Below are 16,282 nucleotides of genomic sequence, written 5' to 3' on the forward strand. Positions count from 1 at the left end.
AGAACTTACAGAAGAAAAATTCTGGAAGGAAAACACACCAGCTGCCTGAAACTACCTGGTATCATCTTGGCCCAGTCATTCTAAGTGTCAGTTTCTTAACCTATAAAATTAAGGATTTGGACTGAACCATCTTGAATATCTGATTCAGTGGTAAGGTTTTCATTTGATTGTACTTTATTGCATTACTTTTTCACTTAGTAGTAGATAGAAACCCATGCATAATCCACTGTCGACTTAAAGGAAAACACACTACATGAGAGTTGTGAGTTTAAGTTTTATTCAGTTAAGTTTTATTCTCACTGGGGACTATATATAACCCAGGAAACAGCCACTCAGTAGCTCTGAGTTAACTGCTCTGAAGAGGTAGGCGAGGAGCCAGTATGTATATGAATTTTGGGGCTAGGAAATACAGATAGTCAAGCATACATCTTGGTAAAAGATTACTACAATCACAAAGAACAGATATCACAAGTTAATGATTCTAGTGCTTTTCTATGTATGGGAAGATGCAAGAAGCTGGGGTCTTTGAAATTCTTCCTGAGATTTGCATCTAACTATCTAGGAGCTTGTTTATCTAAAGCACGGAATGCCTCATCCTGTTTTTTCATCCTGAATTCCTTTCAAGATGCATTGTTGGTTAGTGACTACGTGGGTTTTGACTTAACCCTTGTATAACTGGTTGTTACGTATCTTTTTAAAGTTTAATCAGTGGTATGTGATTATTCACAGCATTTTAACATCAGTACCTCCGACTTTAACTTTTCTAAATTGCGAAATACACACATAGAAGAGTGTTTATAATGTCTATGTGCATTTTAAACAGTAATAGTTATAAAAGAACACCACTGTATTTACCACGAAGCTTAAGAAAAAGACTGTTTCTGTAGCACCTTTGAAGTTCCTGACCCTTTCCTGAAGACATTCCCTACCTCAGCCTCCCCCACCCCTCAGTACCACTATTACAATTTTGAGGTTAATTGTTCATTTGCCTTTCTTTATAGTCTCACCGCATATGTATGTATCCCTAAATGAATCATTGTTTGGTTGCCCGTTTTTGAACTTGCTATTCATAGAAAAGAATCATAGCATATATAGTCTTCTGCAACTTGGCTTTTTTTGTTCAACACTGTTTTTGAGATTCATACTTGTTAATGTGTAGCTGTAGTTCATTAATGTTCGGTGCTGAATTGTGTTAACGTACCGTACTTTATTTACCTATTCTACTGCCAGTGGGCTTTTGCATTTCCAGTTTGTATGTTTATTTCATTCTTGTTATTAAGAACCATTTCATGACATGTAAAATCCTTTTTCAGTGTTATAAGAAAGCTAGCAGCTTCTCAAATGCTTAATTCAATCTTTAAAGAGCTCCATATACTACCACCAGATAATGAGAATTTCACAGCAAAATTATTATCTAGAAAGCTGCAGTTCTGTGTCAGAGGGAATTGAATGCATCTACCATGAATGAAGGAATCAGAGATTTCATTGTGGAAATTAGAAGCAGATGCTTCTAAGTTGGAGGATTTTCCCTGAGAACAGCACTTTTTGTTGGCGATGTCATGCTAGAAATTCATCTTGGTTGAAAGGAATTTTTGCCCTAGTTGCTAAACCGATATGACTTTTGAATACAGATGGCTATGAAAAAATGAAGTTTCAGTGGTTTAAAATTTATGAATTTTTACCATTGCCTTTGTTCTTCTTGTTGGTTGCTTATCTAGCATCTGCCTTCATCTCCCAACTTCCCATGTTTTTGTTTTGATGTCCATGTACTTCAGGGGAAGTTGATCCCATCTCTAGCTCTGGAGGTGGGCCCTGGGAGGCTTCAGCTAATCTAACTATTCCATGCCCCTGCCCGGTGATAGGGGGCTTGTAGCCTAAGACATCCAGTCAGAGTATCAGTACTCTTGTTTGCCTCTACATTCTGGTTGATTTGGCTACTCCGAGAGATGCCAGCCCTGAAGTGGAGCGATTCCAAGGTGCCAGGAGGAAACTAGGTCCTGGATGACATGTTAAACTACTACATCAAACCAGCCACAAGCTTACCCATCCTACTTCTAGGCTTCCAGTTACTTTAATTTTTATAAATTCCCCTTATATCATTTAACTAGTTTAACTATCAGTAGTTAACACTTATATAGTGTCTACCATATGCCTTATAACTCCCTTTAAAGTAGATACAGTTATTATTTCCATTCTACAGATATGGAAGCTGAGATGTAGCAAGGTGAAGGGACTTGTCCAAGGTCACACAGCTAGTAAATAGTCAGAGTCCAACCCAGGCAATGTGGCTTCAGAGTCCAAGTTCAATTTGGATATCTTGGGTACTTGCAACTTAGTGCATCCCAACCAGTGTTTCTTATATGTGTTTGCTTAACCTGATACACATGGAGAAAGTTGGCTTAACCTGATACACATGGAGACTTTCCTAAAAACTGTACTTTGTTGACAGTATTGACATTACGTTTGTCCACTAAATTTAAAGACAAGAAAAAAGGTGCCCTCTTTCACCTGTAATTAACATACAGAAAATATTCAGGAAGCTGTGACCAATACTGACTCCCATTGCTGGGGTGAGGGCAGTGCTTCTTAAAGAACCTAATTTTAATCTTAATTGCTAGGGAATTCATTCACATTTCTGGTGACTTTCTAAATAATTTAGTCAACATACCTTACTGGGTGCCTGTTACAGACCCAGTACTACTCCAGGCATTAGAAACACAGAGATGCTGGCAGAGCCTATCCTTGAGGAGGTTCCAGTGCTATCTGGGGAGACAGACTTGCTAACAAGTACAAAGGTGATAAAAGTGCAGCTTTTTTCCTCAGCTGCCTACTGATGTGGAGACGTGCTTCACAGACCAGTGTCTTGAGTTTTCCAGAGAGAATGAAGATTCTTTGCTTTTGTTCTTTTGGAGGTGGGTGGAATAATAGGCAAGGGAGGATATTATAGGCAGAGGAAACACCATGGTCAAAAGCATGGAAATATGAGAGCAAAACTTGTTCAGGGAACCATAAGGAAAAGAATTTCAGTAATATAAAACGTGAGTTGGAGAATGGCCACACTGAGGAAGGAGGGGACCTGATGGTGAAAGTTTGCTGTGCCTCACAGTTCAGATGCGATCCTGTGGAGGTGCTGTGGCCCTGAAGAATGTGAGCTGGGGTGTGATATGCAAGATCGGATGTACAGTTTAATGAGGTCACCCTGGCAGCATTGCGGGGGTGGTAGATTTAAAGAATGAGACAAGACAGAACATTTAGAAATCCAAGTGAGAACACAGTGAGGAGGTATGGCAGGGGAGAAAGCCACTAGAATGATAGACTAGACAGAAGGAAGGGTTTTTTTTTTCCTTACTAAGGTTATTTTTTAAATGTATATATAGCAACTAAATCTATCCCAACCTTTCAACCATTGAGGATCACTTGTTATCCTTCTCTCCCACCTTCCTTGGCTTTAGATTTGGAAAAATTGTCTATCAAGAGAAATTTAAGTCATTTAAGTCATTTGTTTTCACTTTTTTAATCTGGCAGGTAAAACTAATTGTGCTATGAAAAGAAGCACTTAAAAATGATATTAAAGTTACTTAAGTGAATGCTCTTTTAACTTCCCTTGAGATATCACCATGGGTACATATGCCAATTTTATTAGACTTTTTGAAATATTTAAAATAACTCTGAAGATTCCCATTACTTCTTTTATGAACTCCAGGGGGGAAGCCACTGTAATTGTTGATTAAAAGAATTATGCTTATAACTGTTCTGTTTAGGGAGAGTATACTAGAATGGTGCTTTGCAGAAATATGTTTTTAATCTCAAGTGGTGGTTTTATTTCCCCAGGTATCACTGTTATCATTACCCTTTGCTTTGCCTCTATAATTGAGTGAATAAAGTGAGTATGGTCATAAAAAATAATGTCAAAGAAGGGGAAAATTCAAAGGTCTGGGAGTCAGAATACCACAGTGTGCAAAACCATTGCCAGAGCTAGAGGAGGTGATTGGTTGCATTAACTTAGAACACAACTTTGAAAAAAATGACCCACTGTATGATGTCCTGATGAGCCAGAAGCCTCTCAGGGTACTGAAAAAAGTGCCTTAAGATGCAGGGGAGCTCTAAGTCCTGATGTCATCCATCTGGCCTTTGCTGGGGCGGGGGGGTGGGCAGGCCTCTCTCCTGCCTCCCCTCCCGGGGCCTTAACTGTGTCGCTTTCCACCCTTGCAGTTCTTCCTTCTTCTCCCAACCGCATACAAGTCATTCCTTTCCCTCCATGAAATTGGCCTGAATGCTGCACTCTGCTCAGGTCTCAGTCTTTTCTCAAATCACGCAACCATTATGTTACCGTGCAGTTTAGCATTTAACTTAAAATACAATTGTATTGCTTTCTACTGTTAATTTCAGCTCTTCAGAGAGATTGTAAGGTCTCTAAGGGCCAGAATTTAGAAATGATATGAGAGACAAAAAGTAGTAAACTTTAACAGTGTTATAGGACTCAGATGCCAGTTGGCTTATGATTGTTCATGGACTAACAGAATACTTGCAATCTTTTTCTTTCTTTTTTTCTCCCTACCTCTTAGATTTAGAGACTTTCTTTACTTCTTTATTCCTGCAAGTTCTGTTCTAAAAACATATAGTGAAACAGGGTAATTTTTGGCTATAGTGGGTATTTGTGATTTGGGGGGAATGTACTCAGTAAATGGTGGGGTTTTTTTTTTGCGGTACGCGGGCCTCTCACTGCTGTGGCCTCTCCCGTTGCGGAGCACAGGCTCCGGACGCACAGGCTCAGCGGCCGTGGCTCACAGGCCCAGCCGCTCCGCAGCATGTGGGATCTTCCCGGACCGGGGCACGAACCCGTGTCCCCTGCATCGGCAGATGGACTCTCAACCACTGCGCCACCAGGGAAGCCCGGTGTTTTTTATTATTGATGTTATTTTTGACATAAAATAGTTTACTAATCCATTGCTGTTGTTAGACTATTTAGATTTTTTTTTCCAGTTTTTACTCTGATGGATAATGGTTCCTTAAGTACCTTTGATCAAAAGTGTGGTGCTCTGTTTGAATTATTTCCTTCTTATACATTTCCCAAGGTTGGCTTACTGGGTCGAAAGGTATGAACATTTTTATGCTTCCTACTAGAGTCATGTTGGTCACAGTGATTTACAATGCTAACTACAGCTTATGAGTACATCCATTTCACTCATTTTTCTCCTTATTGCAATACAAAGCTTCCTTGCCTACCTTTCTTATATTCTCCCTTGTCTATAGCCAAGGAGTAGCCATATAATTTTATTCATTAGAGCATGATAAGCATTACTTGGCACCAGTTCAAGTCCACTTTAATTGGAAGGTTCTTTTCCATTCCCAGCCTCAAGGTGCAGCAAATCTCATTGGTTAAATACAAAAATGAAATAATTTATTAGCTACTAACAGGAGAAAAATACTGTGTCTTGCAAAACTCAAGATATGATTAATGACAGAATAGATAGATTAGAACCAACACATATTACCAAAAAGCAATTCCTCCACTTGCTTTCCATGGTAGGAAGTCAGTAACATTACCTAGTAGCAAATGAGTAACCCAATTAATAATCTTCCCAACAATTCCATTTCAGAGGTGAAAAAAATGGACACAAGGAAGTGAAGAGAGTTGCCCAAGGGCGTCCAAGTGGCAGGTGTCAGAGATGGCATCCAACTCGGAGCAGTCAGGCTACAGAGTCCAAGCTTAAGCAGCACATTATATTGCCTTTTTCCTGACTTAAACTTTCCATTGACTCAATAGCTACATTTCACGTGTAGTTATCACTTGTATTATATGTACATATTTACATACATATGCTATTTATGTAAAAATATATACGTATACTTACATATTTAAAATAAATACATATATTTACATATCTGCAAACTTTTCATACAATAACTATATATTATAATAACCGCATTTCAAGTGACATACACAGCCACTTACATAGTGTGTATAGTGTAATAATGTTACAGTCAGGTTATAGTCCATACTAGATTGCATTTGGTAATTAACTTGATGATTTTCCCCTTACCAACTTTTGCACAATTGCTACAACTATACTATAAACTGATCAATTCCGAAATTATATATCAACGATGCTTTCTAGCTATTTTGTTTGCAGAAAAAGCATTTTTTTGCAGCTACTGTAATTTATTATAAGTGGAAAACATAATAAAAGCATACTCAGCACAATTCCGTAAAAACACAGTGGTCTTTAATAAGAGAGGATTATTCACCCACAAATTAGTATTCCAGATAAGATATTCTCTTGTTGCTGAAAATTACTGTTATGAATTAATTGCCCTGTATACTTTGTTTGCCTTGAATGAATTTATGCATTATACCCATAAATCACTTGCTGTATGTAATGATCTTAGAGAATGATGGTATCTGACCAGCAATTCAACCACCTAAACTTTTCATCTACTCAGATTTTTTTCCTGCCTCTCAGGTCTTCTCTGCTAATGGTGAATATTCACCATAGAGAATATTCTCCTTTGTCTTAGAATCGAGAAAAACTTTAAAGCTTAGGGCAATGTTTTTTTCAAGTAAATATTGATGTGGGTAGCCAGTGATAGTAGGCATTCAGTGAATTAATGAATGAATGTATCAAGCAGTATATCAGCTTGTTTGGATGGGCTGTATTCAAAAAGACTCATTCAGTTGCAAGTGGCAGAATTAGCTGAAGAGAACGAATAATTTATTCACTCACTTATGGAAATTCCTAGGGGTAGTTTCTGGCTTCAGACACAGCTGGTTGTAGCAGCTCAAATGATGTAACGAGGATGCTTTCTGAGCTTCTCTTTCATCTGTGATGTCTTCCTTCTTCAGGAAAGTTCTTACCATGTAAAGATGATTGCCAGCAGCTCCAGGCTCATATCATTCTCACAAATAGCAATCCAAAGAGAGGAGCAGCCCTCTCCATTTGTATACTTTTTTATGGAGGAATTCTGGCCTTGAGTTATATGTTCTTCCTTTAGACCAAGCACTGTGACTGAAGATGACGTACCCAGTTTGGTCAGCCTTGAGTCACATCCCTACCCTTCCAGAGTAGAGTATACACTGTGATTGATAGCTCCACTGGAAATATCTGGGATGGGAGAGGGACACTCCCCAGTGGAGAGATGGTACCAAGCAGATGAAAACAGATGTTTTTTTACATTCCATCCTTTAATCAACAAGCACACACATTTGAACCTATACACTCATACATACTTTCTCTTTTTCAATACATAAAATTTCAGAGGAATTACCACCTTAATAATACAGCTGTCCCATTTACAACCAACAGTAGACTTAACTTCCCCACCGCAAATAGACATCCCAAAGTTTAGCCCTGATGCTGCCTCTGGCTCTAAGCTCTAGATCTCTAGGTGATATGTATTTTTGTCAATCAGTTGTAGATGTGTCTTCTCATGAGCTGGCAACTCATGACGGTTATTTTAATGAGCATCCCCCCAACAACCTGATATCTAGTACTTTATGTCCATTGTCTCATTTAATCTGACCAATAATCCTAGTAGGCCAGTAGTACGTATTTTACAGATGAAGAGTCAGGCTCACAGATTAGGTTCCTTGCCCGAGTTCATACAGCTCTTATTGTAGAATCTAGGTAGGATTCAGGTTTGTCTGGGGAGGTTAAGTCTGTCTTCTTAATCAGTATTCTGTCCATATTGTCTCTAAACGTCTGATGTTCAACCATATGGGAGGTGATCTTCAGCTTTTCAGTCCCTCCTTTATCTACTAGAACAATGGTTAGAGGTGGGAAAGAGACAGCAACAAAAGAGTCTGATGTTCTTTCCAGAGGGTTTGGCTCCAGATAGCTGATAGATGTCAGTTACTTTCTTTTTTAGATAAAACAGTAACTGCAAAAGAGTCCATAAAATGTACAATTTACTTACTCTTTTTAAAAAAAAAAATTTTATTTATTTTTTATTTTTGGCCGTGTTGGGTCTTAGTTGCTGCGTGCGGGCTTTCTCTAGTTGCGGCGAGTGGGGGGCCACTCTTTGTTGCGGTGTGCAGGATTATCATTGTCGTGGCTTCTCTTGTTACGGAGCACGGGCTCTAGGCGTGCAGGATTCAGTAGTTGTGGCACGCAGGCTCAGTAGTTTTGGCTCACGGGCTCTAGAGTGCAAGCTCAGTAGTTGTGATGCACAGGCTTAGTTGCTCCGCGGCTTGTGGAATTTTCCTGGGCCAGGGATCGAACCCGTGTCCCCTGCATTGGCAGGCGGATTTTTAACCACTGTGCCACCAGGGGAGCCCTACTTACTCATAAAATTATATGAGGAAAATAATTCTGTGGATCCAAAATGACCCTTGTAAGCAAATGACTCGTACTTAGGAAAGAAAGTATTCTCGTAATACAGAGAGCATACAGACAAATTGAAAATCAGGTATCATTTGTTTCGAGGTCAGTTTTTATATTGCTAGATACTGGGCTCAAAATATAGGACTCGGGCTTCCCTGGTGGCGCAGTGGTTGAGAGTCCGCCTGCCGATGCAGGGGACACGGGTTCATGCCCCGGTCCGGGAAGATCCCACATGCCGCGGAGCGGCTGGGTCCGTGAGCCATGGCCGCTGAGCCTGCGCGTCCAGAGCCTGTGCTCCGCAACGGGAGAGGCCACAACAGTGAGAGGCCCGTGTACCGAAAAAAAAAATAATAATAATAGGACTCGCCAGCAACAAGTACCTGGTAATAATGAAAGTCTACTTACATGAGAAGCTTGGCAATATACTCCATTAAAAATTGAAGTTTCGGGCTTCCCTAGTGGCGCAGTGATTGAGAGTCCGCCTGCCGATGCAGGGGACACGGGTTCGTGCCCCGGTCCGGGAGGATCCCACGTGCTGCGGAGCGGCTGGGCCCGTGAGCCATGGCCGCTGAGCCTGCTCGTCCGGAGCCTATGCTCTGCAACGGGAGAGGCCGCAACAGTGAGAGGCCCGCGTATGGCAAAAAAAATAAAAATAAAAAAAAATAATAAATTGAAGTTTCAAGAAGGCTAAACTTCAAAGTGGTTCTGAAGGTAGAGGCCATTAGACATTCAAGACGTTGAAAAATTTGACTTCAAGGTTCAATCCAGATTTCTGAGTTTGGAACTTAGTTGCTGACCTTTAGTTGGAAAATGTTTATTTGGTAAGAATTATACTACTACCTAAAAAATAGCTGGATGGTAAAAGTAGCCCATAGTGACTCAATAAGGAAACTTGTCCTCAACAATTGGTTCTCAACAATGGGTGATTTTGCCCGCAAGTTGACATTTGGCAATGTCTGGTGATATTTTGTGTTGTCACAACTGGGGGGTGGGGGGATTCTCCCTACATTTAGTGAGTAGAGACTAGAGATGCTGCTGAACATCCTGTAATGCACAGGACAGCCCCTCACTACAATGAGTATTTGGCCCCATAATGTCAGTAGTGCCAAGGTTAAGAAACCCTGCTGTATAATCTTCCTTGTCCAAGGACATGTGTGTAGTAAGCCATATAACCCACTTTTAATGAGCATGTACTATATGCCTGCCATTGGAGATTAAAAATACACACACACACTCTCACACACACATACACACATAGCTAGTGACCCTGCTCTAAGAAGATCTGAATAGAGGAGATAGACAAGAAGAATAACAACTACAAGTTACTGAGTCATCCATGAGGCAGAACTTTGACGGAGCATGAACTAGTCCAGGGTCAGCTCAGGTTCAAGAGAAGGAGAAACAGATCCCGCCTCTCCATGGGAAGCATGGCAAAGAGTTTTCAGTTTTCTTTGATATACCATAAGTACTAACCATCAGCACTTGGCACATAGTAAGTAAATGTTAGCTATCATTAGTGCTATTATTTTACCTTTTCTGAAGAGTAAGTGAGCTTTGGCATTTACTGTCCCTCTACTTGGAAAACTCTTCCCTGGGATGGATGGATGAATGAAAGGAAATAAGGAAGGAAAGGAGGAAGGGAGGGAGGGAATAAATTACATCCCTCTCTTAGTTCTGGTATCTGCTAAAACATCAACTTGTCAGAGATGCTTCCCCTGGTTACCGTGTATGACATAGCAGTCCACACTACCACATTATCTTCATCAACTCTCTCACCTACTCTGGGTTAATTTTTCTTCATAGTACATGTCACCATCTACGTTATATTGTCTGTCTCCATTAGAGTGGAACATTTGTTTTGTTCATTGCTGTGTACTCAGCACTCACAACAACACATGACACATAGTAGGTGTTTAATGCATATATGCTGCATGAATGAATGAATAAGTGAACAACAACAAGCCAACTAATTTTACCAAAGGCATTTTGGTATCACTTTTAGGATACCATTCATTAAAAGACCATGTCCTTTTTTTCCAAAATGATCTTAGCTACAGTATTCATATACCTAATGCTGTCATCTGTTATGTCTTTTCATAAGAAATGCCCATTGGAGTCTGTGTGCTCTTGGCAAGCAGGGACAACGTCATCACCTTAAGCACCTTGGCCCTGTTATATCCCTAACTAGATGGTGAATTCATGGGTATAGGGGCACATCTCCTATTGCTTTTGTGTTCTGCTTTTCACCAAGTAAATACTACAGTGCTGTGTGTATAACTTGAGTTTCATTAATGTGTAGTGATTAAATTAAAAGATAGGGCTGTCTGCAATCCAGTTTTTCAAGATAATGTTTGCCTTAGTTTTGTTAGGTAACAGAGATACCTTATTGACTGTGGAAATATGCCTATTAGCCTTGCTTGCATTATAGTAATTTTCTTATCAAATTAACCACCTGTTCACTTTTTTTAGGGCAACAGTCTCAGAATTGAGAATCCTCCTTTGCCTCCATTCAAAGTGAGGCTATACATATTGTATGGGTAGGAAGTTTCTGGTGACCTAGGGTTTTTTTTAATAAACTTTTTAACTTTAGAATTTTAGATATACAGGAATTACAAAGATAGCACAGAGTTCCTCTATAGCCCACAGGTACCCACTTTCCCTGTTGTTAACCTCTTACATGAGTGTGGAGCATTTGTAATGAGCCAGCATTGATACATTATAATGAACTAAAGCCCATACTTTTATTCCAGGGTGACCCAGTTTTAAAGCCTACATCCAATAATTTCTAAAAAATGAAAATCAATATTGAATGTCCATACTAGGTGGTAGCTTCCTGATTCTTAAAAGAAATGAAGTAACTTTGTAACCAATGGGGCTTATCAGAAAGTAAGGAATTTACAATAATGTGGGTTTAAAATTCAAGTGGGGAAATCTTATAGCTTAACATTTTATTTGTAAGTTGGGTGTTTGTAAAGATGGCAGGATGGGGTTTGATCAGTATCTAAGCTGTTTTGTTGTTGTCTGGGAAATATGGTACTATAACATGGTTTGTTCTTCATAGATAATCTATCCCAAGATGGTTGAACAGACAAGGGCTGCCCTGGAGTAGGAAACGTGCCCTCCTGGGACTGAGTTGGGATTTAGCTTAGGATACAGAATAAGTAGCCAATGGCTCAGAGGCTAAATTCTATGATTAAAATTAGTTTAAATTTAGTCGAATTCTTTCCCCCAGGACTCTCCAACTTAAGATTAAATCTTATACCGAAGCACATTAGAGATATGGGTATTTTGCTATTTCAGTGGAACCTTTTAATCAGCTTTAATGCAGGCCTGGGTAAAGTAAAATCTTAATACTATCTCTCTTTCAGGGCTTTTCTAGTTTGCTATCCTCAAAGCAGAAAAAGGAGCAATGAAGCAGCACTGCTTCTTAAAGACTCTGCTTTTATAAAATTTTCTTCAATAATCCTCTTCTAGTCGTTTTTTTTTAATACTGCACTATCTGAACCATAAACAAACTAGTAAATAAAAATCATATCCATGAAATTTTAAAATTATTTTAATGAGGCTCTGGAAACATCCCAAAACTCAGAAGGTATTTTTCCCTAGTTTATTTTTTAAATTCTAGAAATTAGGTCAGTAGAATTATCCCCCTTTAATTAGTTTAATTAGAAATGGAAAATTATATGAGTAACTCAATTTGAAGTATAAATTTGAATAATTATACTGAGATTAATATCACTTAAGGGTTTGAATTTAAACAAGTTACATTTAATCATAGCTTATAATTTCTTGAAAAGATTTTAATGTCAGAGAGGAGGCCTAAATGTTGGAATATATCAATTCATAGGGAAAAATTTTGCCATGAAATATAATATTTGACAATGAAATTGTTTCAGAACTGTATTTCTCAGGTGGTATGCCTGAGAATATTATTCTACAGGACCTTAATAGATTTTTCTTGCGGGGAAATATTCTGTGCCCAAGTAAGTTTGAGAATTATTAAGTTAAATTTAAGAAGTTGCCCGTAGGACTTCTCAGAGCCTTCAATGCTTTCTGAATTGCTAAGAGAGGTTATACAGGATATCCTGTTTCCTCACCTAGTTACATTTTTTAGGAGAACATTCTGAGTACACAAATTTGACCTGATTTAGGAATTCATACCTTTGAAAATGTTGAGGACTTTATTTTTTAGTTATAGTGATGATGTGTGCTATATTTCACATAGTTGCTTATCCCTAATTCTGTACCTCAAGATATTTTCCCAGTATCTTCTATGAAGGTGTTATATCCAACCCTCTGCTCAGCAACTTCTTTCTTTTAGCTAAAGTGTTGTTTCCATATGTGACTGCATATCAGAAATACTTGGGGAGCTTTTTAAAAAGATTAAGATTCCTGGGCCCTGACCCTGGAGATTATGAGTCAGTAGCAATGTCACTGTGCTCAGGATTCTGTATTTATTACAAACATCTAGGTGATTCTGATGCAGCCGACACTGGTCCTCCAATTGGTGCGTTGGAACTATTAAACTAAAAGTGTGCGTTCTGCAGATTGATGATTGGATTTGGAGTGCAGTTAGTTTGTGGTCATAGAACACGTGGGCTAACCATCCCATACTGGAGAGAACTATAGCACTGACCTCTGGTGACCCTGTAGGGTGATGTACTGGCTACAACCTAATGTGAAACAATTGCTATTATGCTTTAAGAGAAGCAGAATACTCCTAAGGGGCTTTTGGTCACCTTCCTAATAAGGAAATACTTACTGTATATGTTTTTACTTAGTTTGAGTAGCTCCCTTGTGGATGGTATTTCATTCATACTTTAAAAAGAAATACTAGTTTATATTTACTCATGGTGCCATCTAAGAATATATTCTGTCCCGTCTTCCTGCTGATAACAGATGGAAACTGAACCTTAAGCAAATAAGACTCATGTATGCTTTGATTTATGTCAGCAGTGATAATAGCTCTTCTATTAAAACTGTATGGTTATACTTTCTGCCTGGAAATTCCTACATATCCTACAAATGTAGCTGGAAAGGAACAATATAAATAATTACTAATGGTTTGACAGACAGTCTTAACATACCTTGGTTGAATAGTGTTATATTAGCAATAATATATGAAACACTAGACACATTCATTAAATATAGAAAATATCCACCATTGTTTTAAAATTATTCTTCAAGGTCTTGCCAATGCAGTGAGACATGAAACAGAAATAAAAGTGTGATTATTGAAAATTGGAGATAAAGTCTTCATTACTTGCAAACAGAATTCTATACACTGAAAATCTGAGAGAAGTTAAAAAATAAAATGACATGGTTTAATAAACTGATTACATATGAGAGGTATCCAAAATCCATGGTATACAAATATAGTTTATACAGTCATGTTATTTCTATGTATTAACTGGTTGGTGAAATAACATATAGAAAAATTAAGTTTGCATTGTCAGGTTAGAGAATCAGAAGAGAGAGCAGCACCATAAAAACTCAGGAAGAAAAAAGTTGTAAAGAGGGCTTAACAACCTCAGTAAGTGTTGTACATAGAGAGATCATCAAAATGAATCCTGTGGATTCTCTTGATGGTCTAGAGATCACTGGCTTCCTGTAGCAAAGCCATGCTGGTGAAGAGAAGGAAGTGGAAGCCAGACCTCAGCGGTTGAAGAAGGAATATAATGTAAGAGCCAGGACATTTATTTGAGTTTGATTGTAATGGAAGAAAAAAAGAAAGAGATTGATAATTTTGTTGTTGTTGCAATTTTGTCATTTTGTTTGTTTGTTCCAGAACCCTTCATTTTCTCCCATGTGAGACTGGAAACTTCTCAAAGGCAGGCTTCTGCTTCTGTGAGCCCTGTAGTACACAGTACTGCCTTAAATGTAGAGGGTTTATGTTTAATTCATGACTGAATGAAAGTTTGTTTTTTAATATTTTATTTATTTTCCTTATTTTTTTTTTTTGGTTGCGTTGGGTCTTAGTTGCAGCTCACGGGATCTTCACCGAGACAGTTGGGGTCTTTCATTATGGCGCTCAACCTTCTCTCTAGTTGTGTCCTGCAGGTTTTCTCTCTCTAGCTCTGGCGTGCCGGCTCCAGGGTGCGTGGGCTCTGTAGTTGAGGCACGCCGACTCCAGGACGCGTGGGCTCTGTAGTTTGCAGTACGCGGGCTCTCTCGTTGAGGTGTGTGAGCTCAGTAGTTGTGGCACGCGAGCTTAGTTGCCCTGCGGCATATGGGACCTTAGTTCCCTGACCAGGAATCGAACCTGCATCCCCTGCGTTGGAAGGCGGATTCTTTACCACTGGACCCCCAGGGAAGTCCCTGAAAGTTTTAAAACACTTGATAGCGGGCAAAGCACAGAGTACGTTTCTGTGCATTCTCATTGATTAAGCGAGGGAGCCCTCACTGTGAGACGTGCTGTACCTGTGCCAACGAGACCAGTCGTGCTGCTGCTCCTCTCCTCGTCTCTCTCCTCCTCTCTCTCCTCACCAACCTTACCGCCTTTATTCACAGCCTCCTTTTGGGCTTTTTTTACAGCTATGAAACCCACGTAGTGGAACGTCATGATGCTTCTTCTGTAGGGCGTGTGATGAGGAGCAGAGTTTGGCTTTGGAGTGCTCGGAACCAGAGGAATTGCCGAGGACTCGGAGCCCAGCCCTGATCACTAGAGAGCCCACAACACAATGAACAAATTGAACTTCCATAACAACAGAGTCATGCAAGACCGCCGGAGTGTGTGTATTTTCCTTCCCAACGATGAATCTCTGAACATCATCATAAATGTGAGTAGATCCCACTTTAGAAATGTCTAAATGATGATGTTCCCACCAGTGACCACATTCAAATTATGACTTGGCTAAGGATGAAATCATTACAGAATGAGACCATTAATAATGTGGGAGAATTGGGGTGTTAAAGTGGTCTACACAGGTATAAACTTTGAATTATGGCTTAAGTTTAGCTGCTTTCAGCATTCTCTTTTCTGGTAAAATAAGAGAATTTTGGTTATTATATTATAGAAACATGAACACTTTGCTATTTTTAAACCTTTATTGAAATATAATTTTTATGGATATCTGAGTTTGCTTTTTAAATACTTTTGAGTTGTCACCTACACACGTGAAATGGCAATACATAATTGCTAGCTTTTTAACACGTGCTTGATCATTGTTTTAATAGTAACCTGTAGCCTAAGTCTAGCCAATTTCAAGAATAGGCTGTGTATTTGAGTACTAAACTGTTGCTTATGGTTCATGAGTCAGAGTTAACTCTTTCAGTTAACCTGGACATAGAGAAATATGATACTTTTTTGTATTTTTTACTTTTAAAGTTGGCTTATAATTTACTTACAGCGAAGTATAGGAATCTTCAGTGAGCAGCTCAGTGAATTTTTACAAGTGTATACATCCATGTAACCATCATCCAGCTTGAGATATAGTAGATTTCTGGTACCCCAGAAAGATCTTTTGTGATCCCTCCTAGTCAGTAATCTCCACCCAAGGGGAATGACTATTCCCACCTCTATCACCATGGAGTAATTTTCTTGTTTCTGAGCTTCATGCAGCTAAAATTATGTGATATGCTCACTTTTATATCTGGGTATATTTTATGTACTCAACATTTGGCCTGTGAAAGTCATCCATTCTATCACATGTGACAGTAATTCCGTTTTCATTATTGTATAATATTTCATTGTATGAATATGTCCAGTTTCTTTTCCAACTATTATTGATGGATATTGGGTTATTTTAAGTTTGGGGCTGTTACAAATGAAACTGTTTGGAACATTTTATGTATAGGCACATATGTATACATTTCTGAGTTTATACCCGACAGTGGATTGTGAATCATGAAGTACACATATGTTTAGCTTTGGTAGAGACTGCCAAACAGTTTTATGTAACCACAATCATGCCTAGCATTTTTCAACCCCTCTCCCTATTATCAACTTCCATATTCTTTCA

At 38.9% G+C, this 16,282-nt stretch overlaps 1 protein-coding gene across 2 annotated transcripts in view; it reads left to right on the forward strand.

Moving 5' to 3' along the window:
- Window positions 1-16,282, forward strand: part of FRMD6 (FERM domain containing 6) — a 79,615-nt gene that overhangs the window by 29,496 nt on the left and 33,837 nt on the right. For both annotated transcript variants that reach the window (XM_029239302.1, XM_029239301.1), the window contains exon 2: window positions 14,856-15,100. In XM_029239302.1, coding sequence (XP_029095135.1) covers window positions 15,002-15,100 — 99 coding nt within the window. In that variant the 5' untranslated portion in view covers window positions 14,856-15,001. The remainder of the gene's footprint in view (window positions 1-14,855; window positions 15,101-16,282) is intronic.

This window comes from Monodon monoceros, unplaced genomic scaffold (genome assembly GCF_005190385.1).
Source record: "Monodon monoceros isolate NGI ecotype Baffin Bay Population unplaced genomic scaffold, NGI_Narwhal_1 Super_Scaffold_21, whole genome shotgun sequence".
Classification (NCBI taxonomy): Eukaryota; Metazoa; Chordata; class Mammalia; order Artiodactyla; family Monodontidae; genus Monodon; species Monodon monoceros.